General features: G+C 43.3%; 1 protein-coding gene across 2 annotated transcripts in view; it reads left to right on the top strand.

Moving 5' to 3' along the window:
• Window positions 1–25,600, top strand: part of SLC4A11 (solute carrier family 4 member 11) — a gene marked incomplete at its 5' end in the record, with an annotated part of 101,778 nt that overhangs the window by 68,938 nt on the left and 7,240 nt on the right. For both annotated transcript variants that reach the window (XM_082315274.1, XM_082315273.1), the window contains 10 exons: window positions 2,369–2,494; window positions 3,271–3,384; window positions 4,268–4,400; window positions 4,712–4,785; window positions 9,374–9,623; window positions 10,387–10,493; window positions 11,651–11,819; window positions 14,707–14,880; window positions 19,617–19,812; window positions 22,227–22,396. In XM_082315274.1, the coding sequence (XP_082171400.1) occupies window positions 2,369–2,494; window positions 3,271–3,384; window positions 4,268–4,400; window positions 4,712–4,785; window positions 9,374–9,623; window positions 10,387–10,493; window positions 11,651–11,819; window positions 14,707–14,880; window positions 19,617–19,812; window positions 22,227–22,396 (1,513 nt within the window). The remainder of the gene's footprint in view (window positions 1–2,368; window positions 2,495–3,270; window positions 3,385–4,267; window positions 4,401–4,711; window positions 4,786–9,373; window positions 9,624–10,386; window positions 10,494–11,650; window positions 11,820–14,706; window positions 14,881–19,616; window positions 19,813–22,226; window positions 22,397–25,600) is intronic.

The raw sequence follows: 25,600 nt of genomic DNA, 5'->3' as shown, positions 1-25,600 counted from the left end.
GGCAGTATTTGCTCATGACTTTAACTGCAATTAAGGAGTGATTAATCATGTTTGTGAAAGAGTATGTTTAATGTGTTGTAGTTATTGTCTCCATTATGAAGTGAGTTTTGCTGCCCACCAGTAGGGATTCTTTGCTTCTTGGATCTCATCTGGCTCATTATGGACTAAAGAAGTACTGCTTTGTACTGGAAGTCTTGGACCCAGCCATGATGTGGCATAAGGACCTCCATGATAAGCAAGGACTCCTGCTGCTTGCTTTGTAAGGATTAAAGCTGAAACTAAAAGCCATGCATGAGCTTTTGTGATCCTCTTCAACTATGATTTAGCTATCAGAAAACTTTTTAGAAAGCACCTCATCACTTACGTAGCTTTCTCTGCTCAGCAAATGAGCTTTTTTTTAATGTTAGTTGCTTCTCTGGTCCTGGTCACCTGTCTTTTTATGAATGATTTCAAAGCTTTCAGGCACTGTTGCCTCTGACCTTTCATGTTGGAAGGACTCCTTTGTCCAAAATGCAGTATTCTGGAGCAGCACAGAGTCCTCTGAGCACGGATGTGACCATCTCTACTTATAAAACTACCACTCAGTCCGCTGTTTGCCCTGCCAAGTCTTTCCTTTTCTCTAAAGGTCTCAGGCATTTGGGAGTGTGAGGCAGGAGCCTGCAGCTGGACTTGAGGTCACATGAGAAAGCTTCATCTGCAAGAAGCAAATTTTAGGCCCTTTGGTTGCCAAGAGTGGTCAGGAATGTGGTCTGTGGTTTCTGAATCTTCACAATAAATTGAAAGGAATCTGCCTTGAAACAGCTGGTCTTATGACTCCTTGGAAGGTCAGGCTCATATTTGCATGCTTGAGATGACTACTGTCAAGTTTCAGCCCCTGCCTCTTTTTTTGAGGATGCTGAGTATCAGAAGTCCTGTTTATGTTTGTTCTTTTCATCTCTGCGAACAGGAACCATCACGAGGTGTCCTTCATTCACGCAGCTGCCTGTTCATTACGCATTGTCTTTGATTTTTGGTTTTTGTATCTCCTTCTGTCCTTGCTCTGCACTGCAAATGGTGCAGAAAACAGGTTAGATAAGATCCCAAAATCATTGAGTGCTTTTTTTCTCCCCCCCCTTTCATTCCAATGATACAGTTAGTCTGTTGTGGCAATGTCCAGATTTTCTCAGTGTTGCACCAAGAGCCTCTGATGCAGAGCCCTCACCTCTCCCATTCAACTCATTGGCTTGTAGCTCCCTCACAAGGGACTGATGCTAGCAAAGGCTTAGATGGGCATTTTGGGAGCTTAGGGGTAGATGCCTGTGTAGGAGTTCACTGCTCAGGAGGCTTCCAGAAAGGTGAACCGGGCAGCTCCAAGCTTGTCCAAGTGTCTCGCAGCAGGAGCATCATCAAGGATGGTGGTACAGGCAGGTTGAAGGCTGTTTCAAGGTTTTCTTTGAAAGGGCCCTCTCTGGTGTAGCCTCTCAGAAGAGGCTGTTCTGTGGAAAAACTCATGTTCTCCTCAAGCAATATCAGCTGTTGTCATCTCTCATCCTTTCTTTTGTGTCATATGAGCTCACTGGGGATGGACATCAGCCTGAAAACAGGAAAGGGAAGGGAAGCTACTTCAGAGGCCCTTAAATCCATATTATGACACTTTAATTCTCTTTCTGGCTGCTTTTGTTTTGGCCTGGTGTGTTTTTTCCGATGGAGATGAGAGGGGGTGAGTGGATGGAAAAGAAGCAAGCCATTCTTTCAGAAGGGCTTTTTTTAAAGCAAAACTCTTAACATATGCATTCCTGACCTCTTATGCTATTTGTTTTTGTAAGTCTGCTAGTGCTAATTGGCTCAGCGTAGCATATTATTGATTCAAGCCTATAACCTCAGATTTCTGCCTAGGGAAAAATGAAGTGCTTTGTGTTTTCCGGCCCAAAGCATCATGAGTTGCAAAGACGAGTGATCATCATGAAGCTCATTAGGGGCATAGCCCAGAATACCTATAAAGTTGGTATTAAAAAGGCAAGGGGTGGAGGGTTTATGAACCCTAAACTTATGGCTTCTGCTTTGATCCTCTTCCAAGCATTTGGGGCTGGCAAAACTAAGAAAAGGCTTCCAGTATTTCCTGTTTTGATGATGCCAGAAATGTCTGTTGAAGCAGTCTGGTGGCATGTTGGTGCTTCCACATCTGGTCCCAGATGAATAAATGAGCATGTTTGTGCAAAAGCAAATGTTAAAGGCCTACCTATACATTTAGGAATAAAGTGTGGACTGAATTTCTGCTTCTGTCTTTCAGCGTTAAAAGAACTAATGGTACATATGGTTGATGCAAGTAGGGTTTCAATGCTTTACAAGTGGACAGTACTAACATGACTTCTGTTATGATTTACACTAGGTGTTATTGGAAACAACAAAGCTATAGGAAAATACATCACAACTATGATCTTTCTGTATTTTGCCTGTCTCCTTCCATCCATTGCGTTCGGGTCACTCAATGATGAAAATACCCGAGGAGCTATTGGTAAGTTTATCAGTTTTGTGTATCTGTTCTAGGATCCTGTGTATTCAAGCTGGGTAGCTCTGGTCACAGAAAGTTTTGATAGCTTTTATTTGCTGAAAAAACCTACCACTGAAGGTTTTTCTAACTGTTACATCTGTGACTTTTTCCTCAGAAGACTAAAGAAGTTGAACACTACTTTGGGTAGTATGATCTGGCTTGGCTGATACTGATATATACTACTGTATTTTTAAATGATGCTCACTTTGTAATTATGTAGTTATCTTCATGTTTTTCCTAGTACAAGCTCCTGTGCTTTTGATCTGAATTTGATTGCCAGCAATCCAAACCACTGGTATAGCAGATGGTGCTTTGCTCTATCCCAGTTGTGGCCCTGAAGCTAGTTCATACTGCTGTTACAGTTGATAGGAGCATTAGTTGAAATCTTGTCCTGAAGGCCTCCACAAACACTGTTTATGTTTTTATAACTGTTTAAAATAAATAAAAAACCCAAATCCCACCCACCCAAAAAGCACAACACCCTCCCACCCAAACCAAGTAAAAAAAAAACCCTCAACTTTGATAGCTCAACATCTGGAAATCTAGAGACACCCTAAATTATTGGTACAAGTTTGCTGGCAAAGGGGTCCCTTCTTGCTTTCACAATGTCTCACCTCTGTATCCTCTAAGCATTGCTCTTTCTCATTAGTGGTTGGCTTCTATGCCCTGTGAATGCTCCTTGGTGGGAGGTGTTGGTTTAAAAAACCCTGTTTGTTTCCACCCTTCCTAATTACTCGTAGATGTGCAGAAGACAATCGTCGGCCAGTGTATTGGAGGGCTGCTTTACGCGCTCTTTTCGGGGCAACCTCTAGTTGTACTCCTAACGACGGCTCCTTTAGCACTCTACATTAACGGTAAGTCTATTAAACTTGTACATCGGGGACAGATGTGATTGCAATTGGTGGAATGTGACTTTGTACGAGAACCTTGCGATCCTGTTAGAGCTTTAGTTGCATTTGTTTAATAGATCAATGCTAAAGGACTGCTTCTGGTGCTGAGGGAGAGGGGAGGAATTTGATTCAGGTTTAGTTAAAGTTGATTTCTAAAGGAATGATTTTGCATAGAAAAAACGTTTTGTGAGAATAAACATTTCTGCTTCAAGGAAGAAATCTCTTTTATCTGATGGCTTTCTCCTGTGGCTGCATTTAACCAATTTGAGGATGAGAGCCCAAGACAAAGGGTTTTTTTGGTTGTGGTTTTTTTAATCTTTTAAGGTGTGATCAATAGCTTTCCAGTTACGGCTACAAGCTGGTATTACCAAGCCAGAGGTGCAAAGGAGCAAAGTCAATACCTATAGGAAAAATCAGATAGGCTATGACTAGCTTAAAAGGTTTAAGACATGAGGTTTTGTCCACAGTGGAGTGACTGAGTAAACGTGGTGCAAAAGCATGGAGGAGATCCCTTGTTCAACAGCATCTCGAAATGTCAGCAGCCACAAATTCCAAGGGCTGATTTTGTGGCCTTGATGCCTGGGAAAGGTGCTTTGAGCAGCATGGGAGGGTATTTTTTCCAAGTGCTTCTCCCCATTTCTGGTGGAGGAAGGGGGTGGGGAAGGGGAGAACAGTTTGGGTTGATCCAGTGTTCACCTGGGAGTGTAAGAACAGGGGTTTAATAGCATCTGCCATAAGCGCATTTGGGCGAAGTCTTGAAATTCATTCTTTTTGCCATCAAGCAGACGGGAATCACAGGGTGGTAATGACAAGTTTAATCTGACACATGAATGCTTCATTTTCACAGTCATCCGAGGAATCTGTGATGACTACAACTTGGATTTCAGTGCTTTCTATGCCTGGATTGGACTGTGGAACAGCTTTTTCCTTGTGATGTACTCCCTCTTTAATTTCAGTCTTCTGATGAAGCTCTTTAAAAGGTAGCTATTTTCAAGAAGTCATATTTTGATCAGGTTATTCAGCAAATGGAAAAATTATACATTCCACAAGCTCCTTAATTACAAACTTGCTGCCAAGTGTATTTTGTGAGATGAGGCTAGTATCATTTCAGCTTATTGTTCCAGCTTGAAAGAAGCTTTTAAAGATTCACTGGGTTTTGTTTCTTGAGTTGGAGTCTAACTAAAACTGGTATATTTTCATGTAAATGCGTGAATATGCTGATTTTCCTTTGAATGGAGTTGAATGCAGACTCTGCTAATGGCTATATTAATTCCTGGGATTTTTCCCACAGGTCAACAGAAGAAATAATTGCACTTTTTATATCCATCACATTTGTGCTTGATGCCTTCAAAGGCATTATTAAAGGTAAGTCTTGCAACAATGTTTTCCAGTGCGGATTTCTGCTTTGGTTCCTTGTCAAAGGGAAATACAAGGCTTGAAATATGCATGATGTTTGCTTGTTCCATGTTCATTCAGGGTCTTCAGGGGGAAAAAAAAAAAAGTGTGTGAGATTGAAGCAGCCCTGTGTCAGCAGTTTACCTGGATATGCAGAATTTCTATCAGCTCGAATTTCAGTTAGCTGAGATAGAATTAGTGTCTTAACTTAACAAATGGAGAAACCATATTAATGTTGCTGTGAAAGTCTTCCCCTGATATCAGTCTCTTTAGTCCTGGCAAAAAAGTCCCAATTTCAATGCAGTGCATCTAGACCTCTTTCCTTGCCACATTATTAAAACTACACAGAGAGGAGTTGAAAGATGGTTTGAGGTTGCCCATTCTTACGTGAGCTCTGAGACCCTTCTTTAATGGCAACATAAGGACTGCAGTGCCTTCCAGCATGCTCCTAAAGCTATTCTGCCCTTTCCAGCCACGCGGTCCCCCTTTCTGGGTTAAGTTCTAGGTGAGTATCCATGAGCAGCCTTGGGGTTTAACAAACTTCTCTGGCACCTCTCTTCCTCCTGATCAGGATTGGCAGGAGGTATTTGTGAAGGTGAAAGATGTTAGCAGAAATGCCATGTGAATGGCAACCTTTCTGCTCATCCCAGTGAGGAGCTGGCCCGGTCTGCATTACTTGTTATTTATGGCCTATTTTCTAACAGCCCCAAGTTTGGGCTATCCTTTGAAGTCCTTGAGGACATACCTAGGCACACTGAGCACATCCCTTGTTTTCAAGATTCTTAGGCTTGGCTCATTATGGTATCCTGCATGCAAGGAGAAAACCTTCAAAGAGCAGGTTTGACACTGCAAAGCAATTTGAGGTGAGATACTTCCTCACTTCATTGGGAATCCTTAATTTGGCTCCCTGGGCATATGCTTTGGTTGTGCAATCAGAATTTTTTTTGTCTCTGCAGAACACCTGCATCTTTCAAATATTCTGCTTAGACAAAGCTTGGTGAAGGAGAAGCTGTTCTGGGATGCTTTGCTTTCTCCTTGCTTGCTACGTGGCTGTGAGCTTTGCTTAATGTGTGCTGTTAGTGCCCTGTTCTGGAGGCATGAGACAGTCTCCCTGTGGCACCAAGGTGTTCCTCGAGAGAATATTCAATTGCTCTGTAAAAATTAGCAAATGCAAACGTTCACAGTGCTACCGTAGTAGATTTTTCCATAGCAGGGGAATGAGGTGCAGGTTGAAGGTACAGAAAGCATCCATTGATCTCGGCTGTCAGACTTTCAGGAATATGCAATAATACCTCAGAGTATTGCAGTGGGGACAGGAGAGGATCCTGGAAGTTGATTAGTGTAATTACTGAATTAGTGTAATTCTCCACTGTACTTGGAAAGGGCTGAGTTTATAGGAACAATGGTAATAAATCGAACCAATGCGCTGCTCGTTTGCCAGCTCATGTTGGCTTGAGCTGCACCTGAGAGTGTTCAGTGCATCACAGATGGGACCCCAGGTCCAGCCACGTTCCCAGATGCAGAAGGGCACTGATGCTGGCAGGCACAGACTTTATCCTTAACCCTCTCAGTGCTCATATTTAAACACATGACACCATTGCAGCTCACGGCCACGTGCTTGTCTTTCTTCTTCCACTCCTGTTTTGCAGCAGGAGGTGATGGTTGCTGCTGCCATCTCCCCCTCCCACTCAAAACTTCGGTTGAGCAGTTAAAGCTGGTACCTTCTCCATGCTGTTAAATGTGTCCTGGTGATGGCTAGCCAGCTGACAGCGATCTCGGGCTTCCTGAGTGGCAGGGGACAATGCTGCTCTTGCTCAGATATGTTTTCCTTAGTCTGTTCGTAGCCTTGATTTTTTTTTTTTTTTGCAAGGTACTCGTAGATGTGCAGGAAAGAAGGGGGGAGGGATGCGATACTGTACAGAGGAATCAAGCCATGTGCGTTCATGCTATCCCGGTGACACTTTGTTTTTGCTGTGTGGCCCAGCCACCAAAGCTGTGTTTGTTTGATCTTGACATCTGCACTCTGCAGGAAACGGCAGTGAACCGGCTGAAGCAAACAAAGCGAGTGAATGTTGTTGGAGGGAACTTGAGCGCGCAGTGGGCTTGAGAATGGCTCTGTTTCAGCGGGGGCACCACCTGCTTTGCTGAACGTGGGCAACAAGATTCACTTAAGTCTGTTATAAAAACAAACCATAAATCTGCAGGAATCAAATACTTCATAGCAAGTCCTGGTGCAGGACGAAGGCCTCCGCTAGCCATCTTGGCACATTCTCGTTGCTTTAACTAAAATACAAGAGTAAAGTCAAAGTTTCTTCCCCTGTATCCAGGATTGAGTGGAGCAATCCTACCTGGTTTTGAGCAGGCTGCAAATTGAATTGCAGCCTGAGAGGTAGTGTACATAGACGTAATTCGGCCGAACGCAGTGCACCAAAGATGTCCTCAGCCCTAAATGTATTATTGCAATACAGCAGAGCATGGGAAATGGAGAAAATCTACAAGACCCCCCAAAAAACTAACTTGTTTCTTATTCCTTTGAGTCAAATCTAAATACGGAGGCATGCAAATACATTCTGTATAGTTGCCGAGTTGTATGTGTGGTCGGTTTATCATACGCTCAGTAATTCTGTGTGTCTCTAGGACTTTGTAACACTGAGGGTCAGCTGAGATGGGGAACAGGCTTTTAGCCCTGGCCAGCTGCTAATCCCCAGGAAATACTGCTATATTTTTCTTTTTGTTATGACAAAAGTGTCCTTTAATGTTCAGAGCCAGAAACTGCAAATCTTCCAATGACCTGTGCTGGTGTGCGGGTCACGGCAGTGCTCTGTGCCTCAGTTTACCTGTTTGCAAAGCAGGTGGGGGTGTCCTGGCTGGGCTGGACGCAGCTGTGAGGATGGAGGGAGGAAATGATAGCAGAGCCTCTTCCGTAGCACGCGATGCAGAAATACGCAGTGCTAACGGAGGTCGTAATGAGATTCCTCCTTACTGGGGGAAGCTTTCTTGTGCTTTAACAGTGCAATGATATCCTCGTTTCTGGCTGCAGCTGAGAGCAAATTGAAAGGTTAAATCTTGACCTGTAAACCTTCTATGATCTTCACATTCAATACTTCTGTATATAAATTTAAAGTAACCAGTCTTTCTTCTTGTCCTATGTGCCCTATTGACCCCATCAACTTGTTGAATGCCTGGACTTATTTTAAAACATAAAGGTGGTGCAAGAGATTATTACTGCTGTTAAAATGGCAGCACGGCTAAGGATGGGGCGTTTTATGTTGGGGTGAGCTCCAAACTAGCAGTAACACAAACTGTGCTTTGGCTAAATTCAATTGGTTGCAAATGCCAATTGTGCTTTGCAAGAATGTTTAAAGTTTGTTTTGCTTGTTTTCAAATATTTAGAATTAGTTTATTTTGCCTGTTTTCCCTGTAGCTGCTGCAGGTAGAAAAGCTGAGGTGCTTGGGGTTTTCAGAAACTTGATTATTATTTGGGGGTGGGGGGAAATGTTGCGAGGAGAGTTATAGTCTAAACTTCAAATTGTTGTATTTTTGCCTAAAGAGGATGGTCTTGCCCTAAACTTTTGAGTTTCCTTATGCAAAGCCTGAAGGGATATTTTGACTAAAGCAAAGAAAGGTAGAGGAACTGCAAAGCTCTGACATGGTGGTTTCCATCCTTCTGTATCTTCCCACTGGTTTGGGGGCAAGCGGGTGCTGCCTGCCGCCATCTGATCACGTAACATGGGAGTATCAAGGCTGCAAAGCCCGATTCCCATCTTCTGGTTTTACTTGCTCCTTGTAGCACCTCAGGCTCTTGTTCCCAAAAGAGGTGAAATCATCCCAGCACCGCGTTTATATGCCTGAAGCCAGCCAATGCCATAGAAATGGGAATATAGCTGTCTAAATGCTCAAGAGCAAGAGTGTATTTACAACTGTTAATTACTTATATAAATGCCTCTGAGCGTTTATGGACAGTTCCAGAGGCATTACTGGGTGTTTCACTTGTACAGGTTTACTTCAGGTGCTCTGTAACTCTATTTCAATTTGCAGTGTAAATTTAAATGTTCTGCCAGGTTTTGCATATCATCAATACTTATCTTTAATCGGAGGAAAAGTGATTACTGTACATCTTGTAGTCCACTTAAGTATCTGTGCAGCCTGGCTGCTCTTAACTTTTTCAGAGATCCTGGTGGAGTTTGTTTACCAGGCTGCTGAAAGTAGGTGTCTTTATATATAAAAAATATGTATATATTTAAGAGCAGTGATTCCAGTGCTAGGAACAAAATCATGTAAATGATTAGTGCTGGAAGTCCTTACAGTTCAAACGTGTTGCTTTAGATCAATTTAACTTTTACCTGTTAAAATAAGTGAAAAATAAATTTGTAAGGCACTGTCTTTATAAGGGAAGCGGCTCTCCTGCTTTCTTTTCACTGGTTTGAGGGGCAGAGCTATAAACCTGGTGAAGCATAATGTTAATACTGCATGATCAAGCAAGAACAAACCACTTTATTTTACTTGCTTTGATTGTCACAAACCTATCCTAATGCTTGCCTGTTGGTTGTTTGTACAGTTTTTAAGAAATATTACTACCATGGGCGCACAGGAGACAGTTACTTGGAAAAAGCACGAACTGATGCTATTCCAAGCCTCGGCATCAATACCACCTTCTTGATGAATTCATCAGTGAGCAGATCCATGTCCCTAGAGAATCAAACAGGCACGCATGATATGCATTATGGACGTGAAACTGCCGTCCTTAGTCTCATGTTGATGTTGGGTACCCTTTGGCTTGGTCATACGCTCTATCAGTTTAAGAAAAGGTGAGTTACTTCAGTCTTAGAGCTCAGACTACTGATTATTTCGTATTACCTGCGAGGAATCGCTAATGGTTTAGATCTTCAATTTTGTAACTCGGAAAAATCAGGTGGAACTCTTCCATTAGTGGTGGTGGAAGCCAAAACCAGAGACGAACTTGGCTGGCCACCTGGAAAATGTTAGCAGCAGAACAAAACGTTCGGTCACTGGACGATGCCCTTCCGTATTTGGTTTGGCGCCGCAAGTGACCTTTTAGAAAGCTTTGGGTGAACCATGTATTTCATGTTGGAACTCCTGTAACTCCCCCCAAATAGGGATTGAACCATTCTGGGGGGTAAAAATCCCTGATGGTGCTGGAAGGTCTACTGGGAGTGTACCGTCAGTGTGCTCTTGGGAGTCAAATGCCCAGCTCTAATTTGGGGTTTACTCCCATTGCCCTTAAAACTCTTCATTTGAAATGCTTGAGTAAGCAATTAAACTAAAATGGAAATGAGACACAAATTGGTCCTTGGAAGACTTTTTTTCTAGCTTGCCTCTTAGTTTCTTGTTTCTTTATGGGTTTTGCTTATGCATTCATCAACCTTCAAAGGCCATATAGATTCCAGAGGATTTAAGGCTAAATTAGAGACTAATTCTTCACTTCAAATATCTCTTTTGAGTTGCAAGATGGGACTGAATTTTCACTTGTTAAAGCATTAACAGTATCTGGATTGAGAAATTGTCCCTACAGTATGGTGCTGATGGAAATTTTTTGTCTTTAAATTGCAGCCCATATTTGCATGCGAGAGTACGTGAAATTCTGTCCGACTGTGCCTTACCGATTTCAGTATTGACTTTCTCTGTTGTGGGTTCCTATATCTTCAAGGAAATTGAAAGTAAGTTTTATATTTCTATTCTCTGAAGTACTGGGGGGGAAGCTATTTAGGGTGTAGGAGAAAAGAGAAATGAAATCCTAGGAAGGTTTTGCTAAAAAAATAGCAAGGTTCTTATAATTTTACAAATACTACATGTACCTCCCCCACCCCAAGAACTTAGATTTCCTCAATATTAGATTTAATTAACTCAAAACCCTAATCAAACAAGGCAGAGTGAAGTTGTTTTCTCTAGATAAATTATTCCAGTGTGTCTTTTAATTTCAATGCAATTTAAAGTATGTATCTCTTACAATAAAGAGGATCAACAATTTCTGGCAAAGAACAAAGGGCAGAGTAATTAGCAGGCAGGAAGGGTTGTTGCCAGTCATACAGACGTAGAGTTGATGATCCCAGTCTGTCCTCTTTGTCTCCAGTTTACGTTTTCCTAATTTAGGTGAAAAGGTGCAGAGCATCTGGGCAGTTCTAAGTTACACAAGGAAATCTAAAAATGAGACGCCATTCATTGGCCAAATAGATCAGCTTTTCCATATCAGGAAGCGATAATGGGGACAGGAATTGCATTGTCCTGTGGTGACGTGAGTGGGTGATGTGAGGAAATGTATGGAAACAAATAAGAAATTACTTTTTTCTGTGATGGCCATTCCATCCAGTTGGATTGTAAAATGATGTGTGGCCATGTGTGATTTATCCCTAGTCATGGATTTCTTCCAATGGCAGGAAAGTAGGAGCATTTTATACTAAAATGCCTTGCACAGCTTGTTGGATATGAGGAAGTTTTAAACCTAAATGGCCTCTGTCAGCTGATTAACTGAGCAGGAAGAGTACACTGCTATTTAGAAATAAGGTTTTCTAATCTAAAAATGCCTTGCAGTTGCGGTAAACAAGTTTCCCTCTTTTGTTTTGCTCAAATATATGTAATACCTCACTAGAACTAGCAGTAATCTGTCAAATCAGGATGGCAGCCAAGTTCTAAGAGGATGGAGGAAAAAAAATAAGCTAAAACAGCCAGATGGGCCCATCCTCTATGGCCTTCTGGCTCCAACATGCCAGAGCATTCAGGCCTGGTTTGCATTGTTTGTGGGTAAAACATTACTTGAGTCCATGTGGATGGTTGGACAAGAAGGTGCCTCCTAACATCATTCCCCTCCTCTTTCCAGTGTCCAAATTTAACTACAACCCATCTGAGAGCTTGTTTGTGCTGGCCCCGGTCCAGTCCCTCTCCATTGGGTCAGTGATGAGCGCCATGGGGCTGGGGTTCCTCCTGTCAATGCTCTTCTTCATAGAGCAGAACATCGTGGCGTCGCTCACAAATGCCCCGGAGAACAGGTAATGCTGTTGGTACTCTGCTTCTTCTGTGGGGGGACGTCCTCGAGTCTCTTCCCAGCACTGCTTGTCCAAAGCTTGTCTGAATATCAGAAAAGGTATTCAGGACGTGTTCTTTAGAGCTTCTGTTGTCGCAGATGAAGGTAACTCTACTGCTTAACTCCTCACGATCTCCAAAACCCAATGTTGTGGCAGTGAGTCAAAAATGCAAAGCATCAAGAAGCTCATCAACTCAGCCTTTTTCTTCTTTGCCCATGTGTGAATGTTACATAGATATTTTGTATGATTTGAGGTCTGTGGATGTGCCTTGAGATATTTAGGGAATGTCTGACCCGTATGGACACTTGCACTGCTCTTGCATTATAGAGAATTTTTTGAAAATGAAAAGTCAGTGACCTGCACAAATGTCCTAGCATGATATGCTGCAGTTGAGCATCAGAAAAAAAGTGTCTGGAGCTGTTAGTCTCCATTTGAAAAGGTGGAAGTGAAGTAAAAACAGTATGTCTAATGTCTGATAGGTCTGGTTTATGTGCAAACTTGAGTGGAGATGTTGCACTAATAAAATATTCCCTCTGATGTTTTTGTGCCAACTGCAATCAGATATGATATCAAGAATGAACGTGTATGACTCTTTTTCCAGGGAAACCACCATGTCTCAGAGGATTTTTTGCTAATGTGATGTGTGGGAGGGTTCTCTCCTTGCTTAACATACATCAGCATTCTCCATGTTGTAGCTGGAGTGACACTGAATTAGCGAGGGGAAGACAAGCTCAAATTCAGTTATACTAATTTGGTTTTCTTTGACCACTTGATTTTTCATCTTATCTTTATTATATCCCTTTAAGTGAAGTGTTGCATAAATCTGTAATGTAAGTAGGTCATCTCTTTCCTAATATGAGTTTCTTCTAAACTTTTGATGTTTTCCACTAGTGTGTCTTTAAGGAATGTAAAATACTCTTTGGAGTTCTTCACAGTGTTTTTCATAATGCCTTGTTACAGGGCTGAGCTTATGCTGATCAGGTATCAGGGCATGAGTTTTTAGAGATGGAAAAACTAGGACTTGACACCTTCTGTTTGCAGTACCATCACAGAATAAAAATACCATCATCTATACCAGCCAAATGGAGAATGGGCTGTTTGGTGTCTTAACAAATATAGTGATTTCCTTGTGTAGGGAAAAAAAACAGGGAAAAGAGGACGCTTGCCCAAAAGTACACTGATGGGCTTTGGTAAAGAATACTCACAGCAAGCTTATGGGACAGTCCAAGGAACGCTGGGCTGGTTGGGCAGCGTGAGGATAACCTAGGGTAAGGCATCTATGTCTTTGCATGTCTGGTGAGCTAGGCAGGCTCAGTGGAGCCTATTCATTGGTCAAAGCAGGTGTATACCACACACAGTGCTGCAAGACTGCTGAGGCCAAACAGTGCCCTAAGGGCGATTAAAATGATGCTGCTGTTAGATACATGGCCTTAGCACATAAAAGCCCTCTGGAAAGGGCAGACGGGACAATCAAACAATAACCCTGGGGATGCTGGAGATGCCTTTTGCTCTGAGAAAGCAGCACGTGGGCGGGGGCCGTGCTTTCGAAGTGTGAGCCAACACAGAAAGTGTGTTTACAATCTCGCCCTTCCTGCTAGCACCCACCAGCTTCAGAGGCATTGCAAAGTAAATATCTACCTGACCTAGTCACCCTGCGGCCGCCTCAGTCAGTGGGAGCGAGCACTTCCAGTGAGATGAGGCTTTTTGTTCCAAACCCGAACGCCACCCAAAATTTCTGCTGCCCAAATAATGGCATCTGCTGCTCTTTGAGATAGACATTAGGCATAGATCTTCGTGTGCTGGGTCACATCTACTAGCTCCATGCACCTCGCGTCCTAGAGCATCTCAGATAGCTCCAAGTCTCTGCTTAGGTATTGAATGGAGTTTGCTTGGGTGGCATTAAGACACCTAAACAGTGCTCCCTTTCCAGTTGATGGTGCCTGGATTGCAATTCAGCTGATCCCTTGTGTTGTGTCAGGGTGGCAGCTGCTGTCTGCTCTGACGCCCAGGCACAAACACAGCTATAGACCTTTAAGTTAGGTATCAAACTCGGAGAGCTGAATTCTTCCCTAGCCTTTTCCTAAACTTTACTCGTGGCATCTGAGCACTTGGTACCAGATGGGTATATTCAGGAAAAGGGCAGACCTTGTGAAAAAAGGCAAGGTTAAACTAGATGTGAGTTCAGTGTTAGCAGTGGGAATGTGAAGTGGTCAGCTTCTTTGGTGAAGGCTGCCAGTTTCCCCCTCCCCTAACAAATAAAATGGGGAGGCTACCCTGCATTCACCAAAGTTAGGAGCGTATCTCCTTGGCTGACTACTATGGAGGAGCTGAAGCTTAATGAATTCATGTCTCATTTTCTTATCATGCAGTACAAATTACATAATTAGGGGATTACTGCAGCATACTGAGCATATGTTCTGCCCGTGGAGGAGGGGAGATCATGGTTAAAACCAAGACGGGTGTGAAACTTCAGCGTCAGTAGTTTGGCACCCCGTGCCCAGGTTTCTAACCACTCCCCACGTGGACTCTGCTAGCAGATATACACGTACGTTTTGAGTGGACTCTGCAATAAATGTAGTGGCAAAACGCTGATGAAATTTTCACGGGCTGTTATTTTAGTGGGTTGCCTTTCTGCTCAGTGTTGTTCTTTCCAGGAGATGACTGCTTTGGGAGCAAACTATCAAGTTTTATTACCTTCTGTGTTCATGTAACACAGGCTGTAAAGCAGGAGTGCGAAATCTGTGCATGGAAGTGCACTTTGATGTTTAGCATTCGAGCTCAGGTTCAGCAAGAGCAGCCTGTTAACAATTCGCACCAGGCGTAACTGCTGTCAACAAAAACCTCATTTCAGGTTGGTGAAGGGAACAGCCTACCACTGGGACCTCCTTCTCGTTGCGCTGATTAACACAGGGCTGTCAGTCTTCGGCCTCCCGTGGATCCACGCTGCCTTCCCTCACTCCCCAATGCACGTCCGCGCCCTGGCCTACGTGGAGGAGAGGGTTGAAAATGGACACATCTACGAGACGTAAGTAGGAACCATGGAGCTGTCTTAGATCTCTTTGGTTTCATTTGTGGTTTCCTAACCCTTTGGGTACAGTGGGTTACGTAGTCGGGGAGTTCGCTGTCTTCTTGAAGACCTGCAAGATATGAAGGTGGAGGGGAGATGCACAAATGAAGCCACCTCAGCCAGCATGGCCTGTGACCCTGCTTCATCCCCCTTCACCAAAGCCCTTGTTTTAAGACAGACACAAATTTTTGCTCTTGTCAGTGGCTGGCGGCAGCCTGCATGGATTCCATCCGCTCCAGTGCAAATTGTCTTCTGGAAGAGTCAGCCAAAGCCTTTTTCAGGTTTATCCTTGTGGAAAGCTGAGGAGATGCTTTGGCCAGATCTTTCCAGATGTCTTCACCAGAAAAAATCTAGTCTGATTCATTGCCTGAAACCTGTCTGGTGGTTATTACAAAGGGTAGGAAAAATGCAGCATTATTTCAGAGCTCCCATAGCATCTTCCGCCACGTTTCAGGAAGGCGAGAAGCTTATTAAATTCTCTTGTTTTTATGCAAAAGCAACTGTGAAGCCATGCCTGGGTCATGGCTTTCTATTTAAGACCAGCTTTTTTGCTGTTTTGAGTTGTCCAACACACTCTTATCAGAGCCCTATTTAAAAAAAAAAAAAAATTAAAAACCTAATTTCTCACTAAGCTTGTTCCAGAATAGAGATTATCTGGTCTGTTTGATCACCGTCTGTTACAGTTGAGTGCTTTTACCTCAGAAGTGGTAATTTCCACTCACATGCCATTAGTTTTAATTAAGCTGTCTTGGTTTCCATTTTCAGAGTTGCCACTTACCAAAGGGGAGGCTAAGTGGTCATTTACTTTGGGGGATGGAGTGGGTCTGTCTTTTAATTTCAGTCTAATCTTTATGCTCTTCTTGGTGCCAGCTGGCCCAGCCCAACCTGGCACAGCTGCTTTTTGGGTCAGTGATGGACAGATTTCACCTTCCACATCTGGAAATTGCTGAGTCCTGCTGTTCCCTGCAACACTTTTAAAGACCTTTCCTGGGAAATCAGTCCCTTGGGCTCATATTCCCATTAGTACGTGTTAGATTAAGTTGCGGGAACAACTAATACCATCTTAAATGAATGTTAAATCCTATTTCAAAAAAGGCAACTTTGTAATTTGAGTTCTGTAGGGTTTTAATCTGTGCCGTTGCTCCTGGTGTCCATGAGCTGCTCTGGGATACTTCTGATCTCGATTTCTTTGTGAGATGCAGAATTTACACTTTGAAACCCACGTGCGAAGCCTCTCTCCTGTGTTTTCTGTTGTCAATTTTAATACCTGGTGGCTTTTTTCCTGTTTTGCCACCCTCTGTCTTTATTCTGCACTCTGACAAGGTCCAGTTCCCTGCCTGAATTAAGGACTACCTTCTGCCCTTGCTCTCTGCTCCTTCACCCAGCTGCCCTAAAAGAGCATGGGAGGGCCCTCTTTGGCTGTACTAACCTAGATATGGCTCCAGTGATTATCCTAAAAAGGACTGAGGGATGTCCTGATCTCGCTAAGCGTGTTCCCTTGTGGCACTGCTCCTTCTCTGCTGGAGGCAAATCGGTACGTAAATGAGCGCTATAAACTGGGTATTGGGAGTGAAGAAGGGAACGAAGACTTCCTGGGTGTCTGAACTCCCTTTGAGACTGAAGCTTTTTGTTCTCCACAAAGCATTGAGCTATAAACAGGAGGCTCTGAGCACTGTTGTCATATTTTTTTGGTTTCTGTTCTTCTTAGCCAGCTCTGCTGAAAAAGAAATGTACTGAAGCTCAATTAGAAAATCAGGAGTTCTTTCAGCGCTGGCTCCCTTGGCAGGCTCCTTTCCTGCACTTGAATCAAAGCTCTCAGTGAGGATGATGATATAAACAAGAATAAAGATCTGTCACAATGAAAGCAAAATTTTCTTCTTCCCTGTAGAGTAACCACTTGAGTTTCATGTGGCAATCTGCAAATAGGCTCTCATTACTCATATGGAGGAGGTCGGGAATGGCTAATCTTGTGCTAGCTGTATTTAAAGGATTCTGGGGAAATGAGCCTGGATTATGCTCCTTTAATCTCCATTAATTACTTCATTTCCATTGCAGCACAGGCTTTCTGGAGCTGCTTCCTCAAGGGCCACACCAGATTCTGAACACATGCAAATTACTGGATTTCTTCTATTGCCTTAATGTGACTGTTCTTGATGTCCTTACCCTGGAATTAAGAAAGGTGCTAGAATTGGCAAAAGACCAATTTCATGCTGGGAACTTCAGCCTTAAAGATATTAAGTTTGGTCAATTATGAGCAATTTTAATTATGTTCTGATAAGAAATTCCAAACTACTTTAATAAGTGGCATTAGCAGGAGCTGACAGTAGTGGTTGCAGTATATCTTGTATGTGATCAAAGACTTCAGTGCTGTGATTGCTGCAACCCCAAGAGATGACAGGCAGAAAATTTCATGAACTTAAAAAAAATCCATTACGAAAGAACAGCTCAGAGTAGCAGCCCTTGTACTTAGACTTGCATCTGATTGAAATGTGGTGGCTTCATATCTAATTTTGATCCTGAGCTCTTTGGTTTGCATGACTTCACTTGCAAGGAACCTAGAAGACTTGTGCGTGCTCAGACTGACGCTTGCAGGTCACGAGCATTCCCAGCAGTGGGTTAGATCTTTGCCTGAAGTAGCAGAAATGCTTCCTCTGCAGCTTGCCCGATGATGAAGCCAGGGGAATTCTTGCTGTACCCAGATGAGGCTAAATCACTTAGTGCATCCTTTCACTCCTACTTTACTGGGCCACTTGAGAGGCTCATGGAGGTTCTGGTAGCTCTGAAGTGGTCTGACCGCTCCTTATAGGACTATGGAATTACTCTGAATTAGCCCTCACAGTTGCATTTTAAGCTTGCTTGGCTCTGGCATCTCCAAGACTTCTGTAGTGATCCAGGCCTGGAGGCAGTGAAAAGGGTACCAAACTATATCCACCCAGATGATGCCCCAGTTCTTCCAGAGCTGTCTGCAGATAAGAGTGAAGTGCTGTACTCTCCCTTGGCTTCTCTAGGCATTGGCAGGGACCTCTTGACATAGGAGACTTGCAAGAGGATCTGAACAAAATCTGTTTGGAAGGAGGAAGACTGTGGTTTCTGCTGTTTAAACCTATAGCCAGGGGAGTGGGGAGGTTACTTAGAGGTTAGCACCTCCTGTGGTTCTTCTGTGCATCCTCTCTTGGTAATCCTAGATAATATGTATGATCTGCCCCGTTACTCACCAAGGAATTCAAGTGGTGTCCTCAGGACTTTGTGTACCGTTTGTGATATCTGTTGTTCCTTAGCTCTCATGGCTGCTCGTGTTGATTCTGCCATGTTACCCATATCCTGAGAGCAAGCCTTGGGCTGTTCCCCTTTCCCTCCCTCTCTAAATACAGGTGTGGAAGGCTCCTTCGTCCCCACAGCTTCGTTATGCTCTTGAATATATAAACAGATTTGAAGCTCAGCCTGACCTTACTTATAAGCAAGACTCTCAAAAACTTGAAAGAATTCACTGGGAAGCAATCTTCTTTAGGACAGAAGGGATTACAAAGTCCCAGCAGTGCGTATGTAAAAGAGATGATAGATCTCGTGGCTGGCTCTTGTGTTAATCTTCAGAGTATTTTGTGTACAGGGTTAATTTGGAATATGAGGTCTTGCATCCCGGGAATGAGACCACTAGATGACATCAAAACAGCCTATGGACAAGAATTTCCCCTGATAATAGGGGGATTTACTCACTAGCTTATCCACTGAATTGGTGGATTTATCTTCTCAAGAAAAGTTACATTAAGAATCCCCCTTTTGCTATTTATAAGTAGTCTTGAAAGATGAGTTTTACCAGAAACAATAGGAGGAAAGAATTTTTTTTCAAACTCGGAGATGCTCACAGGTTTGGTTGAAGTGAAAAGAAAACAAAGCAACCTCCCGTCACCCCCCATGTAGGCTCTGAAAGTTGCTGCATGCTTTCCTGTCAGTCTTTTCTTTCCCCCCTTAAAAAAAAATTCAATCTGTGGTCTGTCAGCTCTGGAAAATTTGCATTAATTAATTACGTTTTGCATGGTAATAGGCAATTTGCAGTGCAGCTGCTATTATCCACAGCAGAATTGGATTTCTAGCTCTGAGTAGTGCTCTCAGCTTTTCCCTTCCATATAAACAAGGAGATCCTCATATACATCAAAAATGCTGACTCGCAGTCAAGAGAGTGCGGGCTCTTTTTTTTTTTTTTACAAGAGGTTCATTAGTTCCCGTAGAAGTCAATGAGTTTTCTTTTGGATAAAAGCCAGTTGCATATGCATTGGGTAAACCGAGGAAAGGATTACTACCCAGAAAGAGGATTCTTGCCTGGGATGGTGTGGTTTTCTTTTTTTCTCTCTTTTTTTTTTTTTCTTCTCCTTGTAATGTGCTAAACAGAATTAGTTTAGAGGGCAATTTAGTTCAGGATAGGATCTGTGGAGCTTTTTGCAGAAGGGGAATTTGGCATCTTTCCAGCTGCTCTGTTTGAGCTGTAGATTAAGTGCCTGGCCTGGATCCAGCAGAGCTCTGCCTTCTCAGTGTCAGCACGGGGCCAGAAGTGCTGATCTCAGTGCAGTGGAGATGGGTTTCCCTTTCCCGAGCGGCACGTGTCCTGCACCTACACAGAGTAGTGAGCCCCAGCGGTAAGCTGACATGGATACTGGGATATTATCCCACTCCCCTAATCCCTGTTTTCTTGCTTTCAGGATTGTGAGCGTGAAGGAGACCCGGCTGACAAGTCTAGTTGCAAATTTCTTGGTTGGCCTCTCGCTCCTGCTCCTTCCTTTCCCTCTCCAGTGGATCCCAAAGCCAGTCCTCTATGGCCTCTTCCTCTACATTGCATTGACCTCCATTGACGGGAACCAGCTCTTTGAAAGGGTGGCTCTCCTGCTCAAAGAACAGGTACACAGACTGGGGCACTGGCCTGGTGGAACAGAGAAGCAAATTGTATTTACAACTTTAGCATCAAATTGTGCCAGGAGCTAACATGGAAAGCTGCTGATGTTGGGAATTGTAGAATACTGGGTTGGAAGGGACCTCAAGGATCATCTGGTCCAACCTTTCTAGGCAAGAGCATGGTCTAGACGAGATGGCCCAGCACCCTGTCCAGCTGAGTCTTAAAAGTGTCCAGTGTTGCAGAGTCAACCACTTCCCTGGGGAGATTATTCCAATGGTTGACTGTTCTCACTGTGAAAAATTTTCCTCTCGTGTCCCATTGGAATCTCCCTGGGAGTAACTTGTACCCATAGTCTCCCACAGAGAATGGGGTTACCCCCAAAACTCATGTTCTCAGGAGGCTGATTTCCAGCTCCAGCCTGCACTTTGCATATCCCTTTCACCTTTCCCTGCAAAGAGGGAGGGAAGCTTGATGGTCTCTAGTTTAGCCTGGCTGCCACTGAGATGTGAGCAAGAGAAAGCTTTTCCATTAAAGCAAACAAATGAGTGAGAGAATAATGCAGTGTCAAACAACAAAAGTGACATGGTTATTGTTACGTTAAAAAAAGATGGTAGCTGAATTGTTCGTAGAATTGCACTGCATCTTGTCTGTCTTTTAAACTCTGCATAAATTGCTTTCTGCATTTCCCTGCCCCAAAAGCATTTGAGCTTTCTTGTTCAGAGCAATGTCTTGGATATAGTCACTCTCTTTTCAGGCTGCTAAGAATTGCTCTGGAGCCCCTGTCTCCAGAAGGCAAAAATGAGTGCATGAATGGAGCCAGGATAGCTGCTGCCAGCGAAGACACCCCCTAAACTGTGTAGAGTGCAAACCAAAAATACATTCAAACAATGCCTTTTTAAAAAAGCAATTGTACAAACTGTTGCTCACTGAATGTAGAGTGTTTGTAAGTTTTAAAAACGCACTGCGATGTCTGTCAGCTGCAGAGCACGTGCATTTTAAAATTAAAAAAAAATATATTAAAAAGCACATGCATGATGTCAGTAAATAGTGATCTTTGATTTCCTCAACAAAGCTTCAGAACAGGTAATTTTTTTGCTATGTTTTACACTTCCAGTTTGACTTGTGTGAAATATCAGGAGGTAGGATTTTAAACTCAAAATTACATTACCTGCATTATTGAAACCCTTCTGATGTGGGATGTAACCAAACCTGGAAGATCTGTTTACAAGCCATCTCTATTGCAAGTGCTAAGAAGGTGTTAGCTTGCAGTGTAGGCAGTACCTGGGAGCAATAGCGAGTCTCCAGCTCACCTTCCTTTAGGTAACAAGGGTCAAGGGCTTAATAAGTCTAATTTGGCTCTGCATCTCTGCTAATCTATCTTGATCTCTAATATTACATCCCAGAGGTTAAAACTGTGAAATCCGGGTAAAGATTACATTTGTCATGTCAATTTTTGAATGAGGATTGAACAGGTACTGATGTACGTGGAATATTACTTCTGGGTTTTGTACAAATTATGTGTGGAATCTTCCAAGCTTTGGTGTGGAAAATTAAAAAGTGTTCTCAAATATGGAGATTTCCCTTTTCTGGAAACCTTTTAATGAGTCATGGCACAATCTGAAATCCATTGAGTCTGTATCGGTGCCAGCAGACAGTCGCTCATACTCTTCATTGGTGTATAGACAGTGAGTCAAAGCCTGTGCTCAGACATGAGCAAGTAACTGTCAAAAGAAACCACGAGTGATATTTAGCCTATTAATGTCACTTTTCCCTTCTTTCTCAAAAATGGATAGCTTATATGAGTTGAGAAAAATCACTGCAGGCTGAGGACAGCCTCTTCCTGCACCTCCCCAATCTCATCTCCTGGGCTTCCCCTGCTGGGGTTCAGCCAAGACATGGGACCACCAGGGACAAGCATGGAGTCTGATTAGCAGAGAAAAGGTTATAAAATAATGAGGAGCTGGGTTTCAGGTGGAGAAACCATCCAGCAGTAACAACACCCAAATGCATCTGCTTACCATCACCCCCCTGGCCACCCCCACAGGCACTTCACGTGTTGCTGCAAAGCCCTGATAATCCTGCTCAGGGGAATCTCATTACTGTACTTATCAAGAAATTTTATTGCACTCTAGATGCTCCCAAAGGCAATCTTAGCTGTGTGCTGTGTCTTTTCTTCTCCAGGTTTCTAGTGCCCAGTCATCTTCTGTGTGTTGCTGCCAATGCTGTGGTTTAATGCACTTGCTTTAACCCTACAAATCCTGTGTTCAACTGTTGAACCTGTTAAGGACTCTGATGTTGATGCACTCCGTGTGTAAACTGATGACTTCCTTAAAATCCTTGTGTTCAAAAGCCTGTACCACATTCTGCAGTCACAAGTCCAGGTCGCTGCATGTCTAACGTGCAATTCTTCTCTTCCCAGACTGCTTATCCTCCGACACATTACATCCGCAGAGTGCCCCAGAGGAAGATCCACTATTTCACAGGCTTGCAGGTCCTGCAGCTCCTCATCCTCTGTGGTTTCGGCATGTCACCGTTGCCCTACATGAAGATGATCTTCCCACTCATCATGATAGGGATGATCCCAATCAGGTATGTATGAAACTTGGCTGCTACTTTTTTCCCCGTCTCCCATGCCTTTTGTCTTCAGGCTTGGACTGCAGGAAGTCTGAGTGGTCTAAAAGGGCAGCCGGTACTTTCCTGAGTAGCCAGATCCTGGGAGTGGGTGATGGTGACCTCTTCCTCACCAGCTGCTCGGGCTTGAGGAGGAATAGTGCTGAGAGCCTGTGATTTCACTGATGCTGGGTGTTGTGCGAAGGGTTCTGGGCTGGCAGGTACTCTTCTTCCAGCTAGCGGAGAGGCAAATAAGTCTCCTTTTGCAGTGCCTGCGAGATGCTCGATCTTCCCGAGAAGCTGTAGTCTGAGCCTTCCCTCTGGGTATTTGCTAATGTTACTGATTGCTTTGCAATTTGATTTCCTAAGGCCTGTGCTCAGAGCAGAGCTAGAAACTTTGCCTAAGAGGAATCCTTGTCTCTTGCCCACTGCTGTGGGGACCTTACAGACTTCCTGCACTGCTGAATGCCATTGCCAATGATCAGTTAGGTCAAACTGGCCACATTTAGTCTTAAAATGTTTCTTTAGAACTGGGAGGACCCCACAATATCTTGCAGTCTTGAGAGAGAATCATTGGGAAATTTAACTAATTTCTCCCTTAATGTTCATTAATAGTGACTGCCCATCATTCTCCAGTTAAATCATTCATGCTCTCCATCCTTTGGATATAATGAGAAGCCATAATAAGATCTTGGAAGGAACAAATCTGTTTCCAGTCCACTTGATTATTTTTAGGTCAGCATGGCATCCAGCGATATCTGGTTGTCTTTGAGCTTGTAGTCTCGGAGGTTTTTCTGTTTGATCTCAAAGTTCAGGGCTGCCAATGTGATAATCTGCTAAGGCAGCTATTGTGGTGTTTTCCTTGGGTGATAAAGATGAGTCCAGTTCTTTCTAAAACAAAAGCAAATGTCAAAACTACCATGGCTTTCAACAGGATCAGGTTAGAGCTATTTGGGCTGGATTTTTAAAGATAAACAAAATCTTGGAAAACACTGAAATCACTGTTCCTATGGTAAGAGTCTCTCACCCACCCTTCATGCAGGCATCACTTTGGATGGTTAAGTGCCTGGTAAATACTTCAGCTGTGTGGATTGATTGACTTCAGCTGGATGATTGACTCTTGTGGAAATTGCAAGTCTCTGCACAGAGCAGCTCAGTACAGAAAAGAAAACGTGGGACGCTTTTTGCCAGACATTAAAGTATTGGACGTAGTGTAATAAGCTAAATTAGTGTGAGAGAGTGTGCTGTGTCAAAGAACCTGATTTTGTAATAAGAGCTAGATAATTTAGTGGTGCAAATATGTCATCTTTTGAGTAAATAAGATACTGTCATCTTATACTAGCTCTGTTGCTAACTCATTTCTCTTTCCAGAGGCTCTTTTTCTAGTAGTTGGATAATCAGCCCTGCTGCTAAGGGGAACATGGTGCTACCTGGCACAACACAGAAATTTGCCCTTGGCTTTCCTTTCTCTGATTTCTTTTGCCTTCATGTAGCTTCTGTGGGCTCCAGCCGAGAAGGCAGCACCATGGTGCATGAGCTCTGTAGTTAACAATGACTTTTTCACAAAGATTTGGCACTCTAAATAGATGAGACAGTAGAAGAAATGAAATATCTTTTCTCTTTTTTTTTTTAAGAACTGAAGGGAGGAAGGAGGAGATGGGAGAGTAGCCAGGGGTCAAAGTCAAGAATCAAACCCAGATGAGTGAGTCATGGCTCAGTTTCCCATCCAGAAAACCAGCCATGGTACTTGTCTGTCTCAAAGCCACATTTCTATCTGTCCGACAGCATTAGATGCATGCTTTGAATTGTCAGCGCTGAGGGACCATCTTTTTCCACTGGTGTAGTGTTAATGTGAAAGATAATGGATTTCAATGGCTTCTCATTATTGCTGTGGAGAACAGCCTGTTGGGAGAAAATGCGATCTCTTTGGGTATCCCCAGTTCCTGGCTTTGATTTAAAACTCTGGGATGACTAGTTTTTGGTTACTCTCTAATCCCTGCTCTGAGGAGTACTGAGATTAAGGTTGCTCAGAGAGGGAGAATCTTCTTTCTGAGTTCTCTGTGATGCTTATCTGTGCTCCCACGGCTCTCAAGCATTTTATTTCACGACAGGTCTATTTAAGCAGATCCTGGTACTTCTCAGTAGTAAGTGCTGTTTGGGATCTCTTGCATAGCTATTGAAAAGGCCTTTCCAAGTCTTAAACTGGCTTTCTACTGCTTTGTGCCTTATTTTAACAGCTGAAGAATAGCTTCCTTGTTAAGCAAGGAAAAGCATCAAACTAAATACGCAGTAGGATTTAATGAGAGCAGCTTCATAGCATATTGTTACAGTGCCTTGCCCTTCTCACCCAAATAGCTTAATTCATGAGGATGTTCTTACAAATAAACAAAAAAACCCCAAAAGTAAGGGAATTGCTGTCTGCGTGATCCAGCAGAGAATCCAGACACGGGGTAGGGATGGAGTCTTACCAAAAGCTGGAGGAATGAATGCCACAGCCCTTCTTAGCCTCCTGCCATGGTCTCAAGTCTTGCTGATAGACTTAGTGCTTCTCTAAAGACCAAAGCTTCTGGGTTGTCTATTAAAGCTTCTTTGTGGGAGAGCTCAAAGGAGTGAGCTGGGGTACTTGGGGAACTGAAGAAGCGCAAGACAAATAATCCTTGTGTGCCGGTCTTTGAGCCAGCCCTGTAAATTTAGAGGAGGGTTTCTCCTGTGAGCTCTCAGTGCCTGGTGTTGATAGTGTTGTAATGAGTGTAGGACTGCGTCAGGTGGGGTTTTGTGTTGGGAAACTATAGGGAAAGAGGCAAAGAAAGTAGGAACTAGAAGTAGATGGTGATTCTTGGCAAAGTAACCCATCCACTAGCAAACCAGAGGCAGCAGGAAGCTATTGCCTGCCTCCCCAACAGAAACCAGGAGCGTAGCTGTGGGTCAGGTGAGATGGTACGTTTTCAGCACCTTTAAGACTTTGTGGTGACAGCGCTCTGGAAAGATTTTTCTTCTTGAGGATGAGGATCTCTTTCCTCTTCAAGCGAAATGAGTTGCGGCTTCTAGGAGGAGCTCTGCACTGTTATTCCTATAAATGCTGTATTTATATTTCTATAAATGCTGTATTTAATTGCAGGATTAGTTTTTTTTTTTCCTTTCCCCCACTTAATCTCCCCTTTAGCTGGGTGAATCTGTTGTATG

Source organism: Platalea leucorodia (genome assembly GCF_965183815.1).
Source record: "Platalea leucorodia genome assembly, chromosome: 6".
NCBI classification, from domain to species: domain Eukaryota; kingdom Metazoa; phylum Chordata; class Aves; order Pelecaniformes; family Threskiornithidae; genus Platalea; species Platalea leucorodia.
The sequence above is the reverse complement of the archived record's forward strand: the minus strand, read 5'-3'. Positions and strand labels throughout refer to the sequence as shown.